This window comes from Elephas maximus, chromosome 9, assembly GCF_024166365.1.
Source record: "Elephas maximus indicus isolate mEleMax1 chromosome 9, mEleMax1 primary haplotype, whole genome shotgun sequence".
Taxonomy (NCBI): Eukaryota; Metazoa; Chordata; class Mammalia; order Proboscidea; family Elephantidae; genus Elephas; species Elephas maximus.
In genome coordinates this window covers 2,745,065-2,764,208 of record NC_064827.1, presented here as the reverse complement: position 1 = coordinate 2,764,208, position 19,144 = coordinate 2,745,065, and the positions used below count along the sequence as shown (strand labels likewise).

Here is a 19,144-nt window from a genome sequence, read left to right as displayed (position 1 = left end):
CCAGGGCTGAGATGCCCATGTCACAGGGTGGCTCCTGGGCACCCCTCAGTCTGGGCTGTGCACAGTGGGCTCTGATGACCGCCCTAGCCCCCGATGATGGGCAGGTATCCCTCGGGTCCCCTCAGATGCTGCTTTGCTTTGCGTGGGCCCCAAGCCCTCAAGGTCAGGCTGCCATTGGTAAACTTGATGTCCCCGTGCCACATGCCCGCAGCGTCAGCACTGTCAGTCCCCACAGCCTTGTGCTTCTCCTTCCCCTGCCCTGATGTCATGGTCCCCGGGTTGGCAGTTTGAATCTACCCAGTGGTGCCACAGGAGGAAGGCCTGGTGATCTGCTTCAGTAAAGAGTACAGCCAGGAAAACCATACGGAGCAACTTTCTTCTGTCACATGGGGTCTCTGAGCAGGAATTAAGCCAACAGCAAAGGGTTCTGTAGCCCTGATGCCCTCCTCCCTTGCTGGTCACCCCTGGGGACACACACCTACCCTGCCCCCCTGACACCGCCCTTGACTTCACGAGTGTGGGTTTGGGCTCGCCAAGAGTCGTGGTCCTTTGGGGCCCTGTCCCCCTACCACTGGGCGTGTGGCTCCTCTGTGTCAGTGAGCTGACTTGTCATGGACAGCAGGGGGCAGTGTCGGCTGACTTCTTGTTCTCTGCAAACTCACCTCTGGCCAGAAGCCTCGTAGGGGGCCCCCAGTGGGTGAGACTTTGCTGAGAGGTTAATCTCGGGGTGCTAGGCACCGAGGTGGACAAGTAGATCCATGTATCCTGGGGGGAGGCTAGTAAGTCCTCACAACCCGTCCCCAAGCCAGACAGGGCTGGGAGGGCAGAGGGGACCCCTGGGCTGCTGGAGCTGCCTTCCCACCTGGGCCCTGACTTGCCGGCTACAGGAGGGGCAGGAAAGATGGGATCATTCTGAGGGAGGTGCTGCCCCCAGGCACCTCCTCGTGGCATCCTCCCCACACCCCGTGGGCCCACTGTGCTTACACTGTGCTGTGCACCCCCAGGTCACATGGGATGCCTGCCACACTGGACCCCCCCTGCGGCTCCCTGCAGCTGGAAGAAGTGCTGGCGGCCAGAAGGGCCAGCTCAGGGAAGCCCTGGACCACCTGGACCTGCGGTAAGGGCGAACCCACAGACAGGCCCTGGGCTGTCTGTTCAGGGGGTCCGGGAGGACTGCCAGGGACCCCGCTGCTGCCATAGCGCTCCCAGCCTCAGTTCGGCGGGGCGGAGAAATCCTTTTCTATGTGGAGACGTCCACGCATCAGTATTAAAATTTTGTGGAGGCTTCTGTGACCCCGTGTCCGCGACGTGCTCTTGCCGCGTGTCTGTGGCGATTAAGCTTTGATGGAGTAAAGGCGGATCAGCTTACTTCGTTAACAGCTACCTCACACGGCCCTCTGTGCGGGTGCTCCTAACCTTGGACAACGCTTCCTTAGAACATTCCGGAAGCTCGGGATTCTCTTTTTTCTTTTGTGACTTAGGTATTTTCATCCCTGGTTGTAGATGAGCAACCTTGCCCGGGATCTCAGAGCTGATGGGCGGGAGTGGGGTGGTGCCCACCGCCTGGTGCCCCACACATGTCCCTGAAGACCCCCTTGGTGGGCTCAGGCCGCCCATCCAGGTTCAGGGCTTTTGTCAGGCACGTGAACGCACGTGTGGAGACCATGGCCAGGGCAGGCCCAGGGGAAGGGGCAGCCGAGCTGGAGCTGAGCGAGGCGCCCCTGTTGTCAGTGGCGGTTTCATTGCCATTTTTCACTGACTTTCTTCCAAAGAGCAATGTTAGTCAGGGAGTAAGCCAAGTGGTCGTCTGGCCATCGAGGGCCAGGCGCTGTAGGAGCGTCAGGGTGCCTGTTCACAGTTGGCCCCTGCCCAGTCCCTCGTCCTTCAGAGGCAGCCCCCATACGGTCCACCCTCCCAATGAGATGGGTGGGTGCTGCCCATTCACAAGCAGGGCAGTGAGGCCCTTGGGGACCGGGGCGCAGGCCTGGTGGGGGTCAGCGGAAGCCTAGCTTCCCCTCCACGTGCCCCGGAAGGAGCTGGAGGGGTCTCAGTCCTGGACTCTGGAGTCCACGGACCCAGGTTCACAGCTGGCTCCCCATGTGCAGTTAGCCGGTGGAGTGGAGAAGCTACATCCTATGCTGCACAGACGTTGCTCCCTGGCCTGGGAGCCACTCCAGCAGAGGCAGGGTGGGGTCCCCTGGGTGAGGCTGTCTTCCAGCCTGGCAGTGGCACGCTGTGCCAGGGGCAGCATGCTGAGAGTCCAGAACCAGGAAGATACCTCTCAGGGCCTGTAACATTCCCACACAGGCAACGCCTCCTCCAGCCCACTGGGGTAAGGGCATGCGTTAGCTGTCCACCATGTGCGTGTGTGTGAGCATGTTTGTACAAGGGGCGTGTTGTGGGTCACAGCCGGTGTGTGTGTCTGCACGTGTGTGTAAGAGGCAGTGTGTCGGGGGGGTCCCACCTCACATGTGTTCGTGTATGTATAGAAGGGGATGTGTCAGGGCTCACACCTTGTGTGTGCGTGTAGAAGGGGGTATGTCAGGACTCACACCTGTGTGTGTAGAAGGGGCATGTCAAGGTCATACCTTTGCCCCGCTGGGGAGGAGGGGTCTGCACCCCCACCTTGGTCATCAAGGTAAGGAGGGGTTGTTGCTCTCCTCCCCCACTCTCATCCCCGCCCTTCCTCACGGTCTCAGGGAGACATCTCTGGGGGTCTCAGAACCCCCTGCCCCATGACTCCACAGCTGTCCGTGCACTTGTCTGTGGCTCTTGTGTCCCCTCAGCATGCTCACCACACCTCTCTGTGGCCTGCACTCAAGTGGAGGCCCCAGGAGGGCAGCAGTGTGTGAGGCCCGAGGACGAACTTCGCTGCAAGGGGAGAAATAGATGGGGGGGCTGGCCAGGGAAGCCCCCCATGCGTGTCTCCATCCCTTCCCTGTTGTGGACCCCGGGCTTGGACACAGGCGCTGGGGCTCTGCCCACACCAGTAACCTGACCCCCTGGCTGGACTGGCAGCTGTACCAAAGCTCCACAAACCAGGAGGCTTAAAACAACACAGTGCACTCTCTCCACCTGGAGGCAGAGGCCTACAGTCCAGGGGCAGCCCAAACGCACTCTCTGGAGGCTCCAGGGGAGGGGCCTTCCTTGCCTCTTCCAGCTCCTCAGGGCTCCAGGTGTTCTTGGCTTGTGGCGGCATCACTCCAGTCTGCTCTGTCTTCCCACGGCTGTCTTCTGCTGTCTGTGTGGCTCCTGTAAGGACACGGCACTGGCTTTAGGGCCCACCCTGCTCCAGGAAGTCCCTGGGTGGTGCAGACTGTTAAGGGCTTGACCGCTAGCTGAAAGGTTGGTGGTTCAAACCCACCCAGAGATACCTCAGAAGACAGGCCTGGCGATGTGCTTCCGAAAGGCCACAGCCTTGAAAACCCTAAGGAGCAGTTCTGTGCTGCACACACGGGGTCTCCACGGGTCGGAATCGGCTCCATGGCAACTGGCAACAAAAACAACTACTCGAGCAGGACCTCGTGGCAACTACTTACATCTGCAAGGACCCTGTTTCCAAAGAAGGCCACGTTCTGAGGTCCTGGTTGGGCAGGAATTTGGGGGGACACTGTTCAGTCCTCCACGGTTGGCTTAGCTGAGAGGGACGGGCTACGTTCCCGGAGCTGTGAGGCTGAAGGCTGGGCAGGTGCTTGCTATGATCAGACTAAGAGATGGGTTGCCTCCTCCAGGAAGCCATCCGGATACCCTGGGGCTGGGCTAGGTGCTTGGTGTGCATCAAACTGAGAGGTGGGGCGTCTCCTCCAGGGCAGGGCAGCTCCCTCCTGGCCAGGACCCTCAGAGGGTAGAACAGGGCAGGCTCTGGCCCTTCCCAGAGGAAGGCGGCAGCCCTGGGTTCTTACGCCGTTCACGATCCCCTTCTTGGCCAGCACAGGGGTAGACAGTGGAAATGGCCCCTCACTCCTAGGTGGGCGCCCAGCACAGGCCTTGCAGTGAGGGTGGGGTGCAGCCCATGAGCCACCTGCTTGGAGGAGGTCTGACCACGCCTTTGGGGACTGCAGGGACAGGTCACGGCACTGCCTCTGCACCAGAGGCCTTCGCTACCTGCAGGCCTTTGCCAGGCTGACGACTGCCAGGAACCCTGTGTATGATCTGGGGGAGTTCAAGCGGCCTCCACTGACACCCCTCTGTCAGTGGGGTGATGACTGGGGCTGTGTAGACACAGGGAGGGAACTGGGACAGGAAGCAGGCAGCCATTAGGGTGACCCTGCTGCTCAGTCTTTTATGTGACAGCTGTTGGGTGCTGGGGCGGGGGGGCCTGCGCCTGCCCCTGTTCTACCCACGCTGCCCCTCTGCAGCAGCCACGAGGCTTTGTCCTGGTGCCTGATGCTGTGCGGAATGCGCGGGGAAGTGGTGCTGACTTCTCCCTGGATGTCTTGGGGTGGCAGCATGGCCACCCAGAACCCGGGGTGCAGGAGAGAAAGGGGCCCTTCCAACACCCCCGAGGGAAAACGTCACGTTGTAGCTGGTGAAATGACAAAACAGAGAGTGGTCCAGGACCTTCCCTGCTGATTGAGAATAACCTGGGGAGTCGCCCTGTGTGCCTGGGTGAGGAGAGATGGGAGATCTGACGTCATGGCGCCATCTTCCAAGACACCCGCCCCCTGTGGGTGCCGCTCCAGGCCAGGGGCTGGGACCCACCCCTGAGGAAGGACTGATGGAGGGGCCTGGTCAGAGGGTACCCACCATCCCCATGGTCCTGCCTGCACTCATTCTGCCACCTCCCAGAGAAAGGAGACAGAGCAGTGTGGTCATCAGAGACAGTGTCCCCATTCCTCCCTCTGCCCTCCTCTAGCCAGCAGTTCCTTCTGGGACCCCTGCGGTCTGGTCTGGGGGCTGCTGGCCGGGAGGTCCCAATCCCTGGAGCTGCACTTGAGCCTTTCAGAACAACTGGCCCCTCTCCCTGGTGTTGTCTCTCCAGGGTGTCGAGCCTGATGGGTGGGTGGTGGAAACTCGCCCCACTTTCCCAGTCTTCCATGGGAAGGCGGGCTGGGCCACCCTGCATTGTGCAGGGCAGACGCCTCTGTGCTCGAGGCCCACTATGCAGGCTGGGATTCTCCAGCAGGGTTCCCACTGCTCCTGCTGCCCCCCAGGATGTCGGGAGTGGGGTCTCCTGGGAGTCAGGGACCAGTGTGAGCTCAGGGTGCCTGCTGCACAGCAGGCTGAGAGACGGGGCATCTCCTTGAGGAAGCCCTCCAGATATCCCAGGGCTGTGCTAGGTGCTTGCTGTGCATCAGACTGAGAGATGGGACACCTCCTCCAGGAAGCCCTGTGGATACCCTGGGCCTGGATTAGGTGCCTGTTGTGCACCAGACTGAGAGGCAGGGTGCCTCCTCCAGGAAGCCCCCTGGATTCCCTGGGGCTGGATTAGCTGCCTGCTGCTCTGCCACCGTAGTCTGCTCTGTTGATGTAGATGTAGAGCTTGTATCTGCACACCTGTCTCCAGGCCATGAGAACCCTGAGGGGAGAGACCACATCTGGTCCTCATTGCAACCCCAGGCCCTGGAACAACGCCTGATGGGTGAGCACAGGGTGCCTGGTGAATGTGTGCTGAAAGAATGAATGAGTGAGTGAGTGAGTGAATGGATGAACGAACGATGAGTGAGTCAGCGAGTGAGTCAGTCAGTGAGTGAGCACCTCCATGCCGCCGGGCAGGCACTGTGGCCACACGCCATGCCCTGGTCCCCCTCACTGCCTGCGGGGCCTCCTCATGCCGCACTCAGAGAGACTCCGTCATGGCCAACCAGCAGAGCCAGGATTCACACCCAGCTCCGAGTCCTCCCTCCAACTTTACCCTGGAGGCCGTGCTGTCCGACAGAACTTTCTGGATTTATGCATCTAGGCCTGTGCTGTCTAATAGAAGCTTTTAGACTTAAACACGAACTCCAGTGTTTTCCGATAGAACCTTCTAGATTTAAATATCTAGTCCAGTGCTTTCCAGCGGAACCATCTGGACTTAAACATCTAGGCCAGTGTGTCCAATAGAATTTTCTGGAATGATGGAATATTCTAGATTTGAGCTGCCCAGTGTGGTAGCCACCAACCAGATATGGCTGTTGAACCATTGAAATGTGGCCAGGGTGACTAAGGAGCAGAATTTTCTATTTCACATGAGTATAAGCGCAAACAGCCCGTGCGGCTGCCGTGTTGGGTAGCACAGCTCTAGTCTCTCTCACGCGGGGCGGGGGGGGTGTCCCATCTTCCCTGGATCCAAGACCTGCATCTGAGACTGCACCCTGAAGGCAGATGCTTTGGAGGGTGAGGAGCTGGATTCTTGGAGCTCCTCACTGTCGCTCGAGGGGTTGGGGCTGCCCTCGAAGCAGGGACACCGTGCTTCCCTGGGTCACAGCTGAGTCCAGAGCTTGGGGACATGCAGCTGTGTTTTCCTGGTGACCTGTTAGGGTCCAACATGCCACAGGTGACCAGGAACCCCCTTCTTGGGTTGCACAGCTGGGAGGCCTGTGGGGTTGGACCTCGGCTCTGAAGCTCCCTGGGTGCCTGGAGGAGGGGCAGGGGACCCTGAGGGCTGCCCCAAGTGCTCAGTGCGTGTTAGGTGGCCGTACCTCTGCTTCTCAACAGGACTGGGTGCTTCAGAGTTTTTTCTACTGTGTGGCAATGCCCAGAGACTTGTCTAACTATTGTTCACAGTTCTTTAACTGCTCTAACCAAGAAAACCCGATCCACACAATTCTGGCAAGGAGAGAGCAGGCTGCCCGAGAGGCTGTGATTCTCCGGGCTGTCAGAGCATTGATTCCATCCGTGTACCCCTGGTGGCTGGCAGCAGGGTGGGGGGACCCCCTCTGCACACTTGCTGTCGATGGCTGATGAGCCAGTTGTGGGCCATCAGGCCTCTGTCGCTGCTGCCAACCCCCACGAGGGAGCTCCGTGGTCCTCCTTGGACAGCTCTCACCAGACCCAGGCAGAGGAGGGGCTGGGGTCGGGGGAGGGGGCAGGGGGCGAGAAGAGCTGTCCCCTCTGCTGGCCTCAGAGGGGGCCAGGAAGAACCACCACCATGCAGAGCCAGAGCTGGGTCCCTCAGGGGTCACACAGGGAAAGAGAAGACCCTTCCACTCCCCTTGGGGGTTTTGTAATCCAGGGGAAAGCCAGGGTTTTCCGGAGGTCCAGGGAATGCCCATGTCCTCCCCACGTGGGCTTCCACACAGCTGCCTGGTCGCGCACACCACTATTGCTGGTGTGAGAACTGTGCCATCTGTGAGCTTCACAACTGAGTCGTCTCAACTGCCAGGGAGGCAGGGACTCCCATTTCCCCTGGGGCTCTGACTGGCCAGTGATTTGTCCCAGGCCACTGCTAACGCATCACCTGGCAGGACTAGGACCTGGGCCTGTCTGATGGCAAAGCCGTGTGCTGGCCCTGTTGACTCCAGGAGTCAGGCCAGAGGGCCAGTGGGACCCTTGGGTGGGGGGATAGGTGAGGCATGCCTGCTGCACTAGGACATTCGGGAAGGGGGCTCTAGCTGCAATGATAGCCTACCCCCACTGCCAGGCTGCTGGGCCCACCTCTGTGCCTTAGTTTCTTCCAGGTCAGGGCAGGTATTGACCCCTGGTCTCCTCCAGCCTTCGTGAAGCTGGAGGACGGACACAGTGAGGGAGTATGAGGGGCCCTTTGACCACTCAGCTACCCAGCTGCCCTGTATCTGTGGTTCTGCAGGTGGGCAGGGACCTGGCCAGCTGCATCTGGGGGACCTTCGGGGTGGCCACCTTGCCAACATCCAGCAGAAGTCCTTGAGCTTCCTCGATTCACTGAAGGTATGTCCAGCCCCTTATGTCCACCTGAGAACAGCCGTGTCCCCTTAGGTCTCGTGTTTGTGGGTGATCTGGGAGGGCCTTTGGCCTCTGGGCAGGGAGAGCAAGCAGGACTGCTGGAGGAGGCCTGTTCCCAAGGGCCTGTCCGCCCTCTGCAGCTGGACCAGCAGAAGCAGATGCGGGCACTGGCCCTTCTGCAGCAGCGGGTGGAGCATGAGGTCAGCGAGACGCAGGTGGCCCTAGACGGACTCCTCCAGCCCCAGCTGCAGGTCAGCGGTGTCCCCCAGGGCTCTGAGGCCTCATGCCCCCTGCAATTGTCCCCGTGGCCCTCCTAAGGGGCCACTGCTGCCCACCGAGTGGGCTGCCTTTGCGGGAGAGTCCTCAAGTGCTGGGAAGGAACGTGGCACATACACCACACAGAAAGTGGCCCGGCCTTTGCCAGCAAGCGGTGGGCTCAGAGGCTGCTGGAATGTTCTGGGGACACCTGTACTGGGGGGCGGGCACTGACAGGGACCAAGGCAGGACCACAGATGGCCATCGGAGCCTCTGGCCCTGTCCCAGGCTCCATGAGCACCTGAGCCAGGCACCTGCTGGAGTGGCACAACCTGCCCCGGAGCTCACACCCTGGGAGGGCACTGGCACGGGGAGGGGGACAGTGTCTTCTCAGCCTGATTCCGCCGCCCCACACCAGTGCTGTCCACCCATCTATGGAGCAGTTCATCCCCTGCCCCTTGGAGGGGAAGATGGCACCCAGGCAGAGGCAGGAACTCCTCTGGGGGGCGTGCCCAGGAGGCTGATGTCTGGGGTCTGGTTGGGGTGTGAGGAAGCCCCTCAGAAGTAACTCTCTTCCCCCATCCTTAGTCCAGGGATTGTTGGTGTGATGCACCCGGCACAGTGCATTCTGGGAGTGTGTGCGTGCGCATTTATGCACATGCATGCACGTCCGCGTGTTGTTGTGTGCATGTGCGTGCATGTCTGCGTGTTGTGTGCGTGTGCGTGCGTGTCTGCGTGTTGTGTGTGTGCATGTCTGTGTGTTGTGTGTGTGCGCATGTCTGTGTGTTGTGTGTGTGCATGTCTACGTGTTGTGTGTGTGTATGTCTGCGTGTGCGTGTATGTCTGCGTGTGCATGCATGTCTGTGTTGTGTGCATGTGCATGCGTGTCTGCGTGTTGTGTGTGTGCATGTCTGTGTGTTGTGTGTGTATGTCTGCGTGTTGTGTGTGTGCATGTCTGCGTGTTGCGTGCGTGCGTGTCTGTGTGCGTGCATGTCTGCATGTTGTGTGTGTGCATGTCTGTGTGTGCATGTGCGTACATGTCTGCGTGTTGTGTGCATGTGCGTGTGCATGTCTGCATGAACTCCTCACTCTGGAGCTCGGCTTCCCTTTCCCCGCCTGCTCCAGCATCATAGCTCAGGAATTGGGTTTTCCTATGTCCTTCATGCAAGTGGCCCCCGGGCCATCAGTCCCCACATCCTGCTGCTCCTGCCCTCCAGCCCTGACCCTGCCATGGGGCCACAGTGTCCTTCTGCCCCCTCTGCCCTGCCCAGCCCTCTCCGGGAGGCAGGGAGGGCGCTGTCAGCCCTGCTTGGAGGATAGGACACATGGCCCTGAGGTTGGAGACATGCCTGGGCTGGGCTTCTCCTTGGTGACTGCCCACCCGCCCAGCCTGATGCCCACTGGTGGTGAGTGCCTCGTGCCATCCTCTGTACCACATGGCACCTGTCCTGTCCCCACAGCGGCTGATGGAGACGCAGTCCACCCAGCCCAGGCCAGAAATGGCTTCAGAGCTAGAGTGGCCGCAGGTTTTTGGGGATCTGGAGCCACAGTCAACTTCTGCAGGTGAGTTTTCCTGAGACGCCCCCCCTGAGCATACTAGCTGCCCTTGGAGCACCTTCAACCCTGTGTCCAGCAGCGGGTAGGGGGGGATTGAGCCAGGTGATGGACAGTACGGTCCTAGAGTGCCGGGGCAATCAGCCCAATGTCACCCAGTAAGGGTGTAGCTGGGGTTTGCACCTCTGTCTGTCTGATGGCAGACCCTGGGCAACACAGCCTCCTGGGCCAAAGGCCAACCTCAGCCCACTGAGCCCGAGATGGTTAGGATAAGGAGCAAACTGACACATGGCCACCATCCACCCATACAAACTGGAGAAAGGGGGTCTGCATTGCAGCAAGAAAGCTTTAGGTTAGACTCTACATTCAGTTTTACCTGAACTGCCCCACAGTGACAGGCTATGGACTGGGGAAGGGAGAGCTGGGAGCCTGGTCATCCTGGGGCCATGCCGTCCAGCCCTGTGTCTCCAGCAGCAGGCACATGCTGTGTGTCAGCGCACTCGGGGACAGAGAGGTGCTCAGCCCCGTCAGCAGCAGCCCAGCTCCTCGGCCCCGCTCCTGGCTGATCTCCAGGGTGGCTGTCACCCTCTCCCTGAAGCCCTGGTCACAGCTGTATGGCTTCACAGGGAGCAAGGAGCCCTCTACTTTTCCCAGGCCTGTAGCATCCCCACCTCCATCCAGTTTGACACATGCTGGCAGTAAGAGTCTGAACGCAGGCTGCAGGGACGGTGGAGCAGGACCGCTAAAGGAGGGCTTTTGGCTCTCGACTGAGCTGGCCACACGGGTTCTATGTAGGGACATTCCCAGATGTCACTGTGAGGCTCTGCACCTGTCACTGAGTTCTCATTTAATTTGATTGTGGTCAGAAAGTGTATGGTTCTGGCCTAGAACATTGCATGTGCTCTTGAGAATTGGTGTCTTCGCTGTTGTTGGGTGGAGTGCTTGCTAACATCTGTCAGAGCAAGGCAGCTGATGGTGTGCCGGTCTGCTAGACCCTTGAGGGTGTTCTAGCTGCTTGTCTTGTCAGTCACTGAGAGAGGGGTGCTGAAATATCCAGCTGTCACTGGACTGGTCTAGCTCTCCTTGCAGTTCTATGAGTGTGTGCTTCATTTTGAAGCTTTGATCTGAGGTACACAGTGCTGTGGATTACAGTGTCCTTTTGATGAACAGACCCCTTTATCATTATGAAATGACTTCTTTATTCCTGGTGATGTGCTTTGCTCTGAAATCTATTTGTCTGATGTGAATAGAGCCACTCCAGCTTCCTGTTAACCAGTGTTAGCATGGTGTGTTTTTTCCATCCCTTTACTTTTAATTCATTTGTGTCTTTGTATTTAAAATGTGTTTCTTGTAGGCAGCAGCATATACTCGTATCATGTTTTTTGTTTTTTAATCCAATCTGGCAATCACTGCCTTTTAATCGATGCTCACACAATCCACATTTAACACGATTATCAGTATGGGTAGGCCGGAATCTGTCATCTGCTCTCTGTTGGCTGTTTGTCCCATCTGTTCTTTGATCTCTTCTTCCTCTTTTTCTGCTGCCTTTTGGATTAAACAAGTATATTTATGATTCAGTCTTATTTCCTTTGTTGGCTTATTAGCTGTAATTCTTTGGATTGTTATTTTAACGGTTGCTTTCGGGTTTATAGTCTGTAGCTCTAGTTTAGAGTGTACAGTGCTATTCTGTCTGCCTTCCGTTGCTCTTCTACCACTTCACCTGTAGCGTGAGAAAGACCCTGACACTACTTCCATTCTCCCTTCCTGGTCTTTATGCTATTGTTGTCCTGCATTTTACTTTTAAATATTTTATAAGCTCCACAATCCTTTGATATTACTTTGCATAAACAATTATCTTTTTTATAAGTTTTAAATAATAATAATAAAACATATATTTACACCTTCACAGTGTTCATTTCTTTGTGTAGATCCAGGTTTCCAAGTGGTATCATTTTCTTCTGGCTGAAGGACTTCCTTTAACATTTCTGGTGATGAACTCTTTTAGCTTTTGTATGTCTAAGAGCATCACCTTTGTTTTTGAAATATTTTTGCTGGATGTAGAATTCTAGGTTGATGTTTTCTCAGTAATTTAAGCAGTCAAGAAATCAAATGACACATTGCATTGGGCAAATCTGCCACAAAAGACATCTTTAAAGTGTTAAAAAAAAACAAAGATGTCACCTTGAGGACTAAGGTGTCCCTGACCTAAGCCGTGGTGTTTTCAATTGTCTCTTATGCGTGCAAAAGCTGGATGATGAATAAGGAAGACTGAAGAAGAATTGACGCCATTGAATCATGGTGTTGGCGAAAAATGTTAAGTATACCATGGACTGCCAAAAGAACAAACAAATCTATCTTGGAAAAAGTACAACCAGAACTCTCCTTAGAAGCAAGGATGGTGAGACTGTCTCATATAATCTGAATATGTTATCAGAAGAAATCAGTCCCTGGAGAAGGATACCATGCCTGGTAAAGTAGAAGGTCAGTGAAAAAGAGGAAGACCCTCAACAAGATGAGTTGACACAGTGGCTACAACAATGGGCTCAAGCATAAGAACGATCCTGAAGATGGCGCAGGACGGGGCAGTGTTTTGTTCTGTAGTACACAGGGTTGCTATGAGTCAGAACCAAATCAATGGCACCGAACAACAATTTAAAGATGTTGCTCCACTGCCTTCTTGCATGCATTGTTTCCGAGCAGTAATCTGCTGTCATCCTTATTTTTGTTCCTCCGTGTGTGTCTTTTTTCTCTGGCTGCTTTTTAAGATTTTCTCTTTATTGCTGGTTCTGAGCAATTTAATTATGATGGACTTTGGTGTAGTTTTCTTCATGTTTCTTGTGCTTGGGCCTGCCAAACTTCTTGGATCTGTGGGTTTATAATTTTCTTCAAATTTGGAAAATTTCCAGCCATTGATTCTTCACTTTCTGTGCTGCCTTCTCTCCTCTCCTTCTGGGCCTCTTGAAGTTAGGAGTTCACTGACCTCTTTTCATTTATTTGGATTATCTTTTTGCCCTGTGTTTCCTTCTGGAAATTTCTATTGCCGTGTCTTCAAGTTCACTAATCTTTTCTTTTGCAGTGTCTAATCTGCCATGAATCCCATCCAATATGTTTTTCATCTCAGATGTTTTTGTTTTCATTTCTAGAAGTTGCATTTCGATCTTCTTTTTTTAATTAATTTTTTTTGGGGGGGGTGAGAACATACATTGCAAAACCTACTCCCATACCACACTTTCTAGACATATTGATCCGTGACATTGGTCACATTCTTCGTATTGTGTCAACATTCTTGTTACTTCTCTATCTTCCATGTTTCTATTTAACTTTTAAAACATACAGAATACAGTTATAAAAACTGTTTTAATGCCCTTCTCTGCTAATTCTAACATGTCAATTCTGGGTCAGTTTTGATAGATTACCCTGGTAGCATAATGGTTAAGTGCTACGGCTGCTAACCAAAAGGTCAGCAGTTCAAATCCACCAGGTACTCCTTGGAAACTGTCTTAGTTATGTAGTGCTCCTATAACAGAAATACCACAAGTGGATGGCTTTAACAAAGAGAAGTTTATTTTCTCACAGTAAAGTAGGTTAAAAGTCCAAATTCAGGGTGTTGGCTCCAGGGGAAGGCTTTCTCTCTCGGCCTTTTCATCAATTGTCCCCCAAACTAGGAGCTTCTTCATGCGGGGACCAGGGGTCCAAAACACCCGCTCTGCTCCCGGCACCGCTTTCTTGGTGGTATGAGGTCCCCCATGCTCTGCTTGCTTCCCTTTCCTTTTATCTCTTAAAAGATAAAAGGTGGTACAGGCCACACCCCAGGGAAACTCCCTTTACATTGGATCAGGAAGGTGGCCTGAGTAAGAGTGGTGTGACAATCCCACCCTAATCCTCTTAACATAAAATTACAATCACAAAATGGAGGACAACCACACAACACTGGGAATCATGGCCTAAACAAGTTGATACGCACCTTTTTGGGGGAACAAAATTCAATCCATGACAGAAACCCTATGGGGCAGTTCTACTCTGTCCTGTAGGGTCACTATAACCTGGAATCAACTCAACGGCAATGAGTTTTTTGTTTGTTTGATAGATTATTATCATGTGTCTGTCAGTTTGTCGTACTGTGGGGGCTTGTGTGTTGCTGTGATGCTGGAAGCTATGCCACCAGTATTCAGATACCAGCAGGGTCACCCAAGGAGGACAGGTTTCAGCTGAGCTTCCAGACTAAGACAGACTAGGAAGAAAGGCCCGGCAGTCTACTTCTGAAAAGCATTAGCCAGTGAAAACCTTATGAATAGCAGCGGAACACTGGCTGATATAGTGCTGGAAGATGAGCCCCCCGGGTTGGAAGGCACTCAAAAGATGACTGGGGGAGAGCTGCCTCCTCAAAATAGAGTCGACCTTAATGATATGGATGGAGTAAAGCTTTCGGGACCTTCATTTGCTGATGTGGCATGACTCAAAATGAGAAGAAACTGCTGCAAACATCCATTAATAATCGGAACCTGGAATGTACGAAGTATGAATCTAAGAAAATTGGAAATCGTCAAAAATGAAATGGAACGCATAAACATCGATATCCTAGGCATTAGTGAGCTGAAATGGACTGGTAGTGGCCATTTTGAATCAGACAATCATATAGTCTACTATGCTGGGAATGACAACTCGAAGAGCAATAGGGTTTCATTCATTGTCAAGAAGAACGTTTCAAGATCTATCCTGAAGTACAACGCTGTCAGTGGTAGGAAAATATCCATATGCCTACAAGGAAGACCAGTTAATATGACTATTATTCAAATTTATGCACCAACCACTAGGATCAAAGATGAAGAAATAGAAGATTTTTATCAGCTGCTGCAGTCTGAAATTGACTGAACGTGCAATCAAGATGCATTGATAATTTACTGGCGATTGGACTGTGAAAGTTGGAAACAAAGAAGAAGGATCAGTAGTTGGAAAATATGGCCTTGGTGATAGAAACAATGCCAGAGATCGAATGATAGGATTTTGCAAGACTAATGACTTCTTCATTGCAAATACTTTCTTTCACCAACATAAATGGCAACTATACACATGGACCTCGCCAGATGGAACACACAGAAATCAAATTGTTTTTTTTTTTCTTATGGAAAGAGACGATGGAAAAGATCAATATCATCAGTCAGAACAAGGCCAGGGGCCGACTATGGAGCAGACCATCAATTGCTCATATGCAAGTTCAAGCTGAAACTGAAGAAAATCAGAGCAAGTCCACGAGAGCCAAAATATGGCCTTGAGTATATCCCACCTGAATTTAGAGACTATCTCAATAGATTTGATGCATTGAACACTAGAGACCAAAGACCAGACGAGTTGTGGAATGACATCAAGGACATCATCCATGAAGAAAGCAAGAGGTCACTGAAAAGACAGGAAAGAAGGAAAAGACCAAGATGGATGTCAGAGGAGACTCTGAAACTTGCTCTTGAGCATCAAGCAGCTAAAGAAAAGGAAGAATTGATCAAGTAAAAGAACTGAACAGAAGATTTGAAAGGGCCTCTCGAGAAGACAAAGTAAAGTATTATAATGACATGTGCAAAGAGCTGGAGATGGAAAACCAAAAGGGAAGAACATGCTCAGCGTTTCTCAAGCTGAAAGAACTGAAGAAAAAATTCAAGCCTTGAGTTGCAATAGTGAAGGATTCCATGGGGAAAATATTAAATGATGCAGGAAGCATCAAAAGAAGATGGAAGGAATACACAGAGTCATTATACCAAAAAGAATTAGTTGATATTCAACCATTTCAAGAGGTGGCATATGATCAGGAACCAATGGTACTGAAGGAAGAAGTCCAAGCTGCTCTGAAGGCATTGGTGAAAAACAAGGCTCCAGGAACTGATGGAATATCAACTGAGATGTTTCAACAAACAGATGCAGTGCTGAAGGTGCTCACTCGTCAATGCCCAGAAATATGGAAGACAGCTTCCTGGCCAACTGACTGGAAGAGATCCATATTTATGCCTATTCCCAAGAAAGGTGATCCAACCGAATGTGGAAATTATTCAACAATATCATTAATTTCACACACAAGCAAAATTTTGCTGAAGATCATTCAAAAATGGTTGCAGCAGTATATCAACAGGGAACTGCCAAAAATTCAGGCTGGTTTCTGAAGAGGACGTGGAACCAAGGATATCATTGCTGATGTCAGATGGATCCTGGCTGAAAGCAGAGAATACCAGAAGGATGTTTACCTGTGTTTTATTGACTATGCAAAGGCATTCGACTGTGTGGATCATAACAAACTATGGATAACACTGGGAAGAATGGGAATTCCAGAACACTTAATTGTGCTCATGAGGAACCTTTACATAGATTCAAGAGGCAGTTGTTCGGACAGAACAAGGGGATACTGATCGTTTTAAAATCAGGAAAGGTGTGCGTCAGGGTTGTATTCTTTCACCATACCTATTTAATCTGTATGCTGAACAAATAATACGAGAAGCTGGACTATATGAAGAAGAACGGGACAGCAAGATTGGAGGAAGACCCATTAACAACCTGCATTATGCAGATGACACAACCTTGCTTGCTGAAAGTGAAGAGGACTTGAAGCACTTACTGATGATGATCAAAGACCACAGCCTTCAGTATGGATTACACCTCAACATAAAGAAAACAAAAATCCTCACAACTGGACCAATGAGCAACATCATGATAAATGGAGAAAAGTTTGAGGTTGTCAAGGATTTCATTTTACTTGGATCCACAATCAACAGCCATGGAAGCAGCAGTTAAGAAATCAAAAGACGCATTGCATTGGGCAAATCTGCTGCAAAGGGCCTCTTCAAAGTGTTGAAGAGCAAAGATATCACCCTAAAGACTAAGGTGCGCCTGACCCAGGCCGTGGTATTTTCAATCACATCATATGCATGTGAAAGCTGAACAATGAATAAGGAAGACCGAAGAAGAGTTGACGGCTTTGAATTGTGGTGTTGGCGAAGAATATTGAATATACCGTGGACTGCCAAAAGAACGAACAAATCTGTCTTGGAAGAAGTACAACCAGAATGCTCCTTAGAAGCAAGGATGGCGAGACTGCATCTTACTTACTTTGGACATGTTGTCAGGAGGGATCAGTCCCTGGAGAAGGACGTCATGCTTGGCAGAGTACAGGGTCAGCGGAAAAGAGGAAGACCCTCAACGAGGTGGATTGACACAGTGGCTGCAACAATGAGCTCAAGCATAACAACGATTGTAAGGATGGGGCAGAACCGGGCAGTGTTTCGTTCTGTTGTGCATAGAGTCGCTATGAGTCGGAACCGACTCGACGGCACCTAACAACAACAACAGATTACTATGGGTTGTGTTTTCCTGTTTCTTTTCATACCTGGTAGTCTTTTTTTTTTTTTTAATTTTTTTTGTTTATTGTGCATTAGGCATAAGTTTACAGAGAAAATTAGTTTCCCATCCAATAGTTAGTACATAAAGTGTTCCCTGACATTGGTGTCATTCCGCACAATGTGTCAGCGCTCTCCCCATTTCCATCCTAGGTTCCCCCTTTCTGATTTTCTCTTTCTGCCGGCTCATCTTTGCTTTTGGGCAAATGTTGGTCTTTTGATCTCATATAATTGATCGTTCTGAGGAGCACTTTCCTCTGGTGGTGTAGTGGTTAAGAGCTATGGCTGCTAGCCGAAAGGTAGGCAGTTCAAATCCATCAGCTGTTCCTTGGAAACCCTACGGGGCGGTTCTATTCTGTACTGTAGCGTTGCTATGAGTCAGAACTGACTTGACAGCAGTGAGTTTTGTTGTTGGGTTTTTTTTTTTTTTGTCTGTGGTCTGGCTGAAAGGTGGCCTGCAGGAATGGCTTCCAGTTCAGAAGGGTGCCCCAGAGCCGTAATCTTCGTGGTTCCTCCAGTCTCTGTCGGACCAGTAAGACTGGCTGCATGCCTGGTAGTCCTTAGACACCCTTGTGCTTTTACCTGGTTGGGTGCTAAATGTTTTTGTATTCTGTAAATATTCTTAAACTGTGTTCTGAGATGGTTGTTTGGAAGCAGTCTGGTCCTTTCTGGATTTGCTTTTACAGTTTGTTGGGTGGATCAGGGCAGCACTCAGTCTGGGGCTGATTACTTCTTATGACTGAGGGAAGACCCTTCTGTGTACTCTACCCAGAGACCCGTGACTCACGAGGTCTTACAGTCTGGCTGGTGGGAACAGGCACAATTTCCAGCCTTCTAATCCTTCCAGGTGCTTCTTTCCCCAGCGCCAGAGTGCTCCTTACATGCATTTGTTGATAAGTTCTCTACTAGATACTCCAGGGGGACACTCCACAGAGCTCTGGGTTCTCTCTCATGAAGCTCTCTTCTCTTGGGCACGCTGTCCCACGAACTCCAGTCGCCTTGGTCTCACTGGACTCTCAGCTCTGATTCCCCCACCAGGGTTCCCCTCCCTGTGCTGCACCCCCAGACTCTCAAAACAGGAAGCTGGGGCAATTGTCGGTCTCACCTCATTTGTTTTTTGCTTCTCAAGGATCATTGTCCTATGTGACCTAATGTCTGGGTCTTGAAAACTGTTCTTTCATGTGGTTTTCTCGCCTTTTTTTTTTTTTTTTTTTTGGTCAAGTTTCAGGTGGTGGGTAAATCCAGTCCCCTTTTACTCTGTCTTGGCAGACAGCCGAAGTCCATCCCACGGTGAAGGGGCGGCCAGTAGGGTTGATGGCAAGATGGCTAGCTTAAGCCAGGAATGTGGGCTGTGCTCTCTGTCCACCCCCCTGCTCTCACCTCTGCCACCCACTTGGTACTGGAGCTTGAATGGGCTATCTCCTTCTCTGGACTTGTCTGCCCTTCTGTGGAAGCAAAGCTGTTGGGATAAGTCAACCTCGAGCTCCTTCTGCCTCCCATTTGGTCTCTCATGGGATGCGTGGAGTCACACACCACAGCTGCACATCAAGAAAGAGGCCACGGTGGCCTCGTGAAGATTCTCTGTGAAGTTGTGGGAGCAGTGGGTTCATTAAGCCTCCCCAGGCACCCTGCCTTTTTAAGGCTCTCCCACAGAAAAGGCCCCTGGCCATGGGCAGCTCCGAGCCCCTATTGCCTCAACCACTGCCTGCTCTCTGTCCTCAGGGCCCGTGCGGGAGGCTGGGAGGCCCCACAGAGCCCCCTCCCAGCTACCTCCGGCCAGGCTGGACCGTTGGGACAACTGTCGGGTGCAAGATAGCACTGACCAGGTATAGGAAGTGGTCCCCTAGGGGCCAGCCCGGGGGCCAGCAGAGGCACTGGCAGCCGGTGCCGGACCTGGCCTCCCCTAGAGCTCGCCCCAGGGGGTCTCCACTGCGGGTCCCCCCACAGGCATCACCCACTCTGCCAACCGACAGCGACCTCAGCCCAGTCCTCCAGCCCCGGGTGACAGATGAGGGCGGGCATTTTAAAAGGGGGTTTCCGGGTGGCCCTACTCAGGGTGGCATTTCAGGGCGGGTGGCGTAGCCTTCCCCCGAGCCCTCTAGCGCACGAGCAGGTGC

The 19,144-nt window shown here is 52.8% G+C and overlaps 1 protein-coding gene across 7 annotated transcripts in view; it reads left to right on the top strand.

Moving 5' to 3' along the window:
* CCDC187 (coiled-coil domain containing 187) overlaps positions 1 to 19,144 on the top strand; it is a 66,451-nt gene that overhangs the window by 32,228 nt on the left and 15,079 nt on the right. For 6 of the 7 annotated variants that reach the window (XR_007518612.1, XM_049895450.1, XM_049895449.1 and 3 more), the window contains 5 exons: positions 1,005 to 1,117; positions 7,730 to 7,827; positions 7,983 to 8,093; positions 9,558 to 9,660; positions 18,750 to 18,853. Coding sequence is in view for 6 of the 7 variants with exons in the window: in XM_049895450.1 (XP_049751407.1) it covers positions 1,005 to 1,117; positions 7,730 to 7,827; positions 7,983 to 8,093; positions 9,558 to 9,660; positions 18,750 to 18,853 (529 nt within the window). In the remaining variant the exon portion in view is untranslated. The remainder of the gene's footprint in view (positions 1 to 1,004; positions 1,118 to 7,729; positions 7,828 to 7,982; positions 8,094 to 9,557; positions 9,661 to 18,749; positions 18,854 to 19,144) is intronic. The other variant, XM_049895451.1, reaches the window with a different exon arrangement.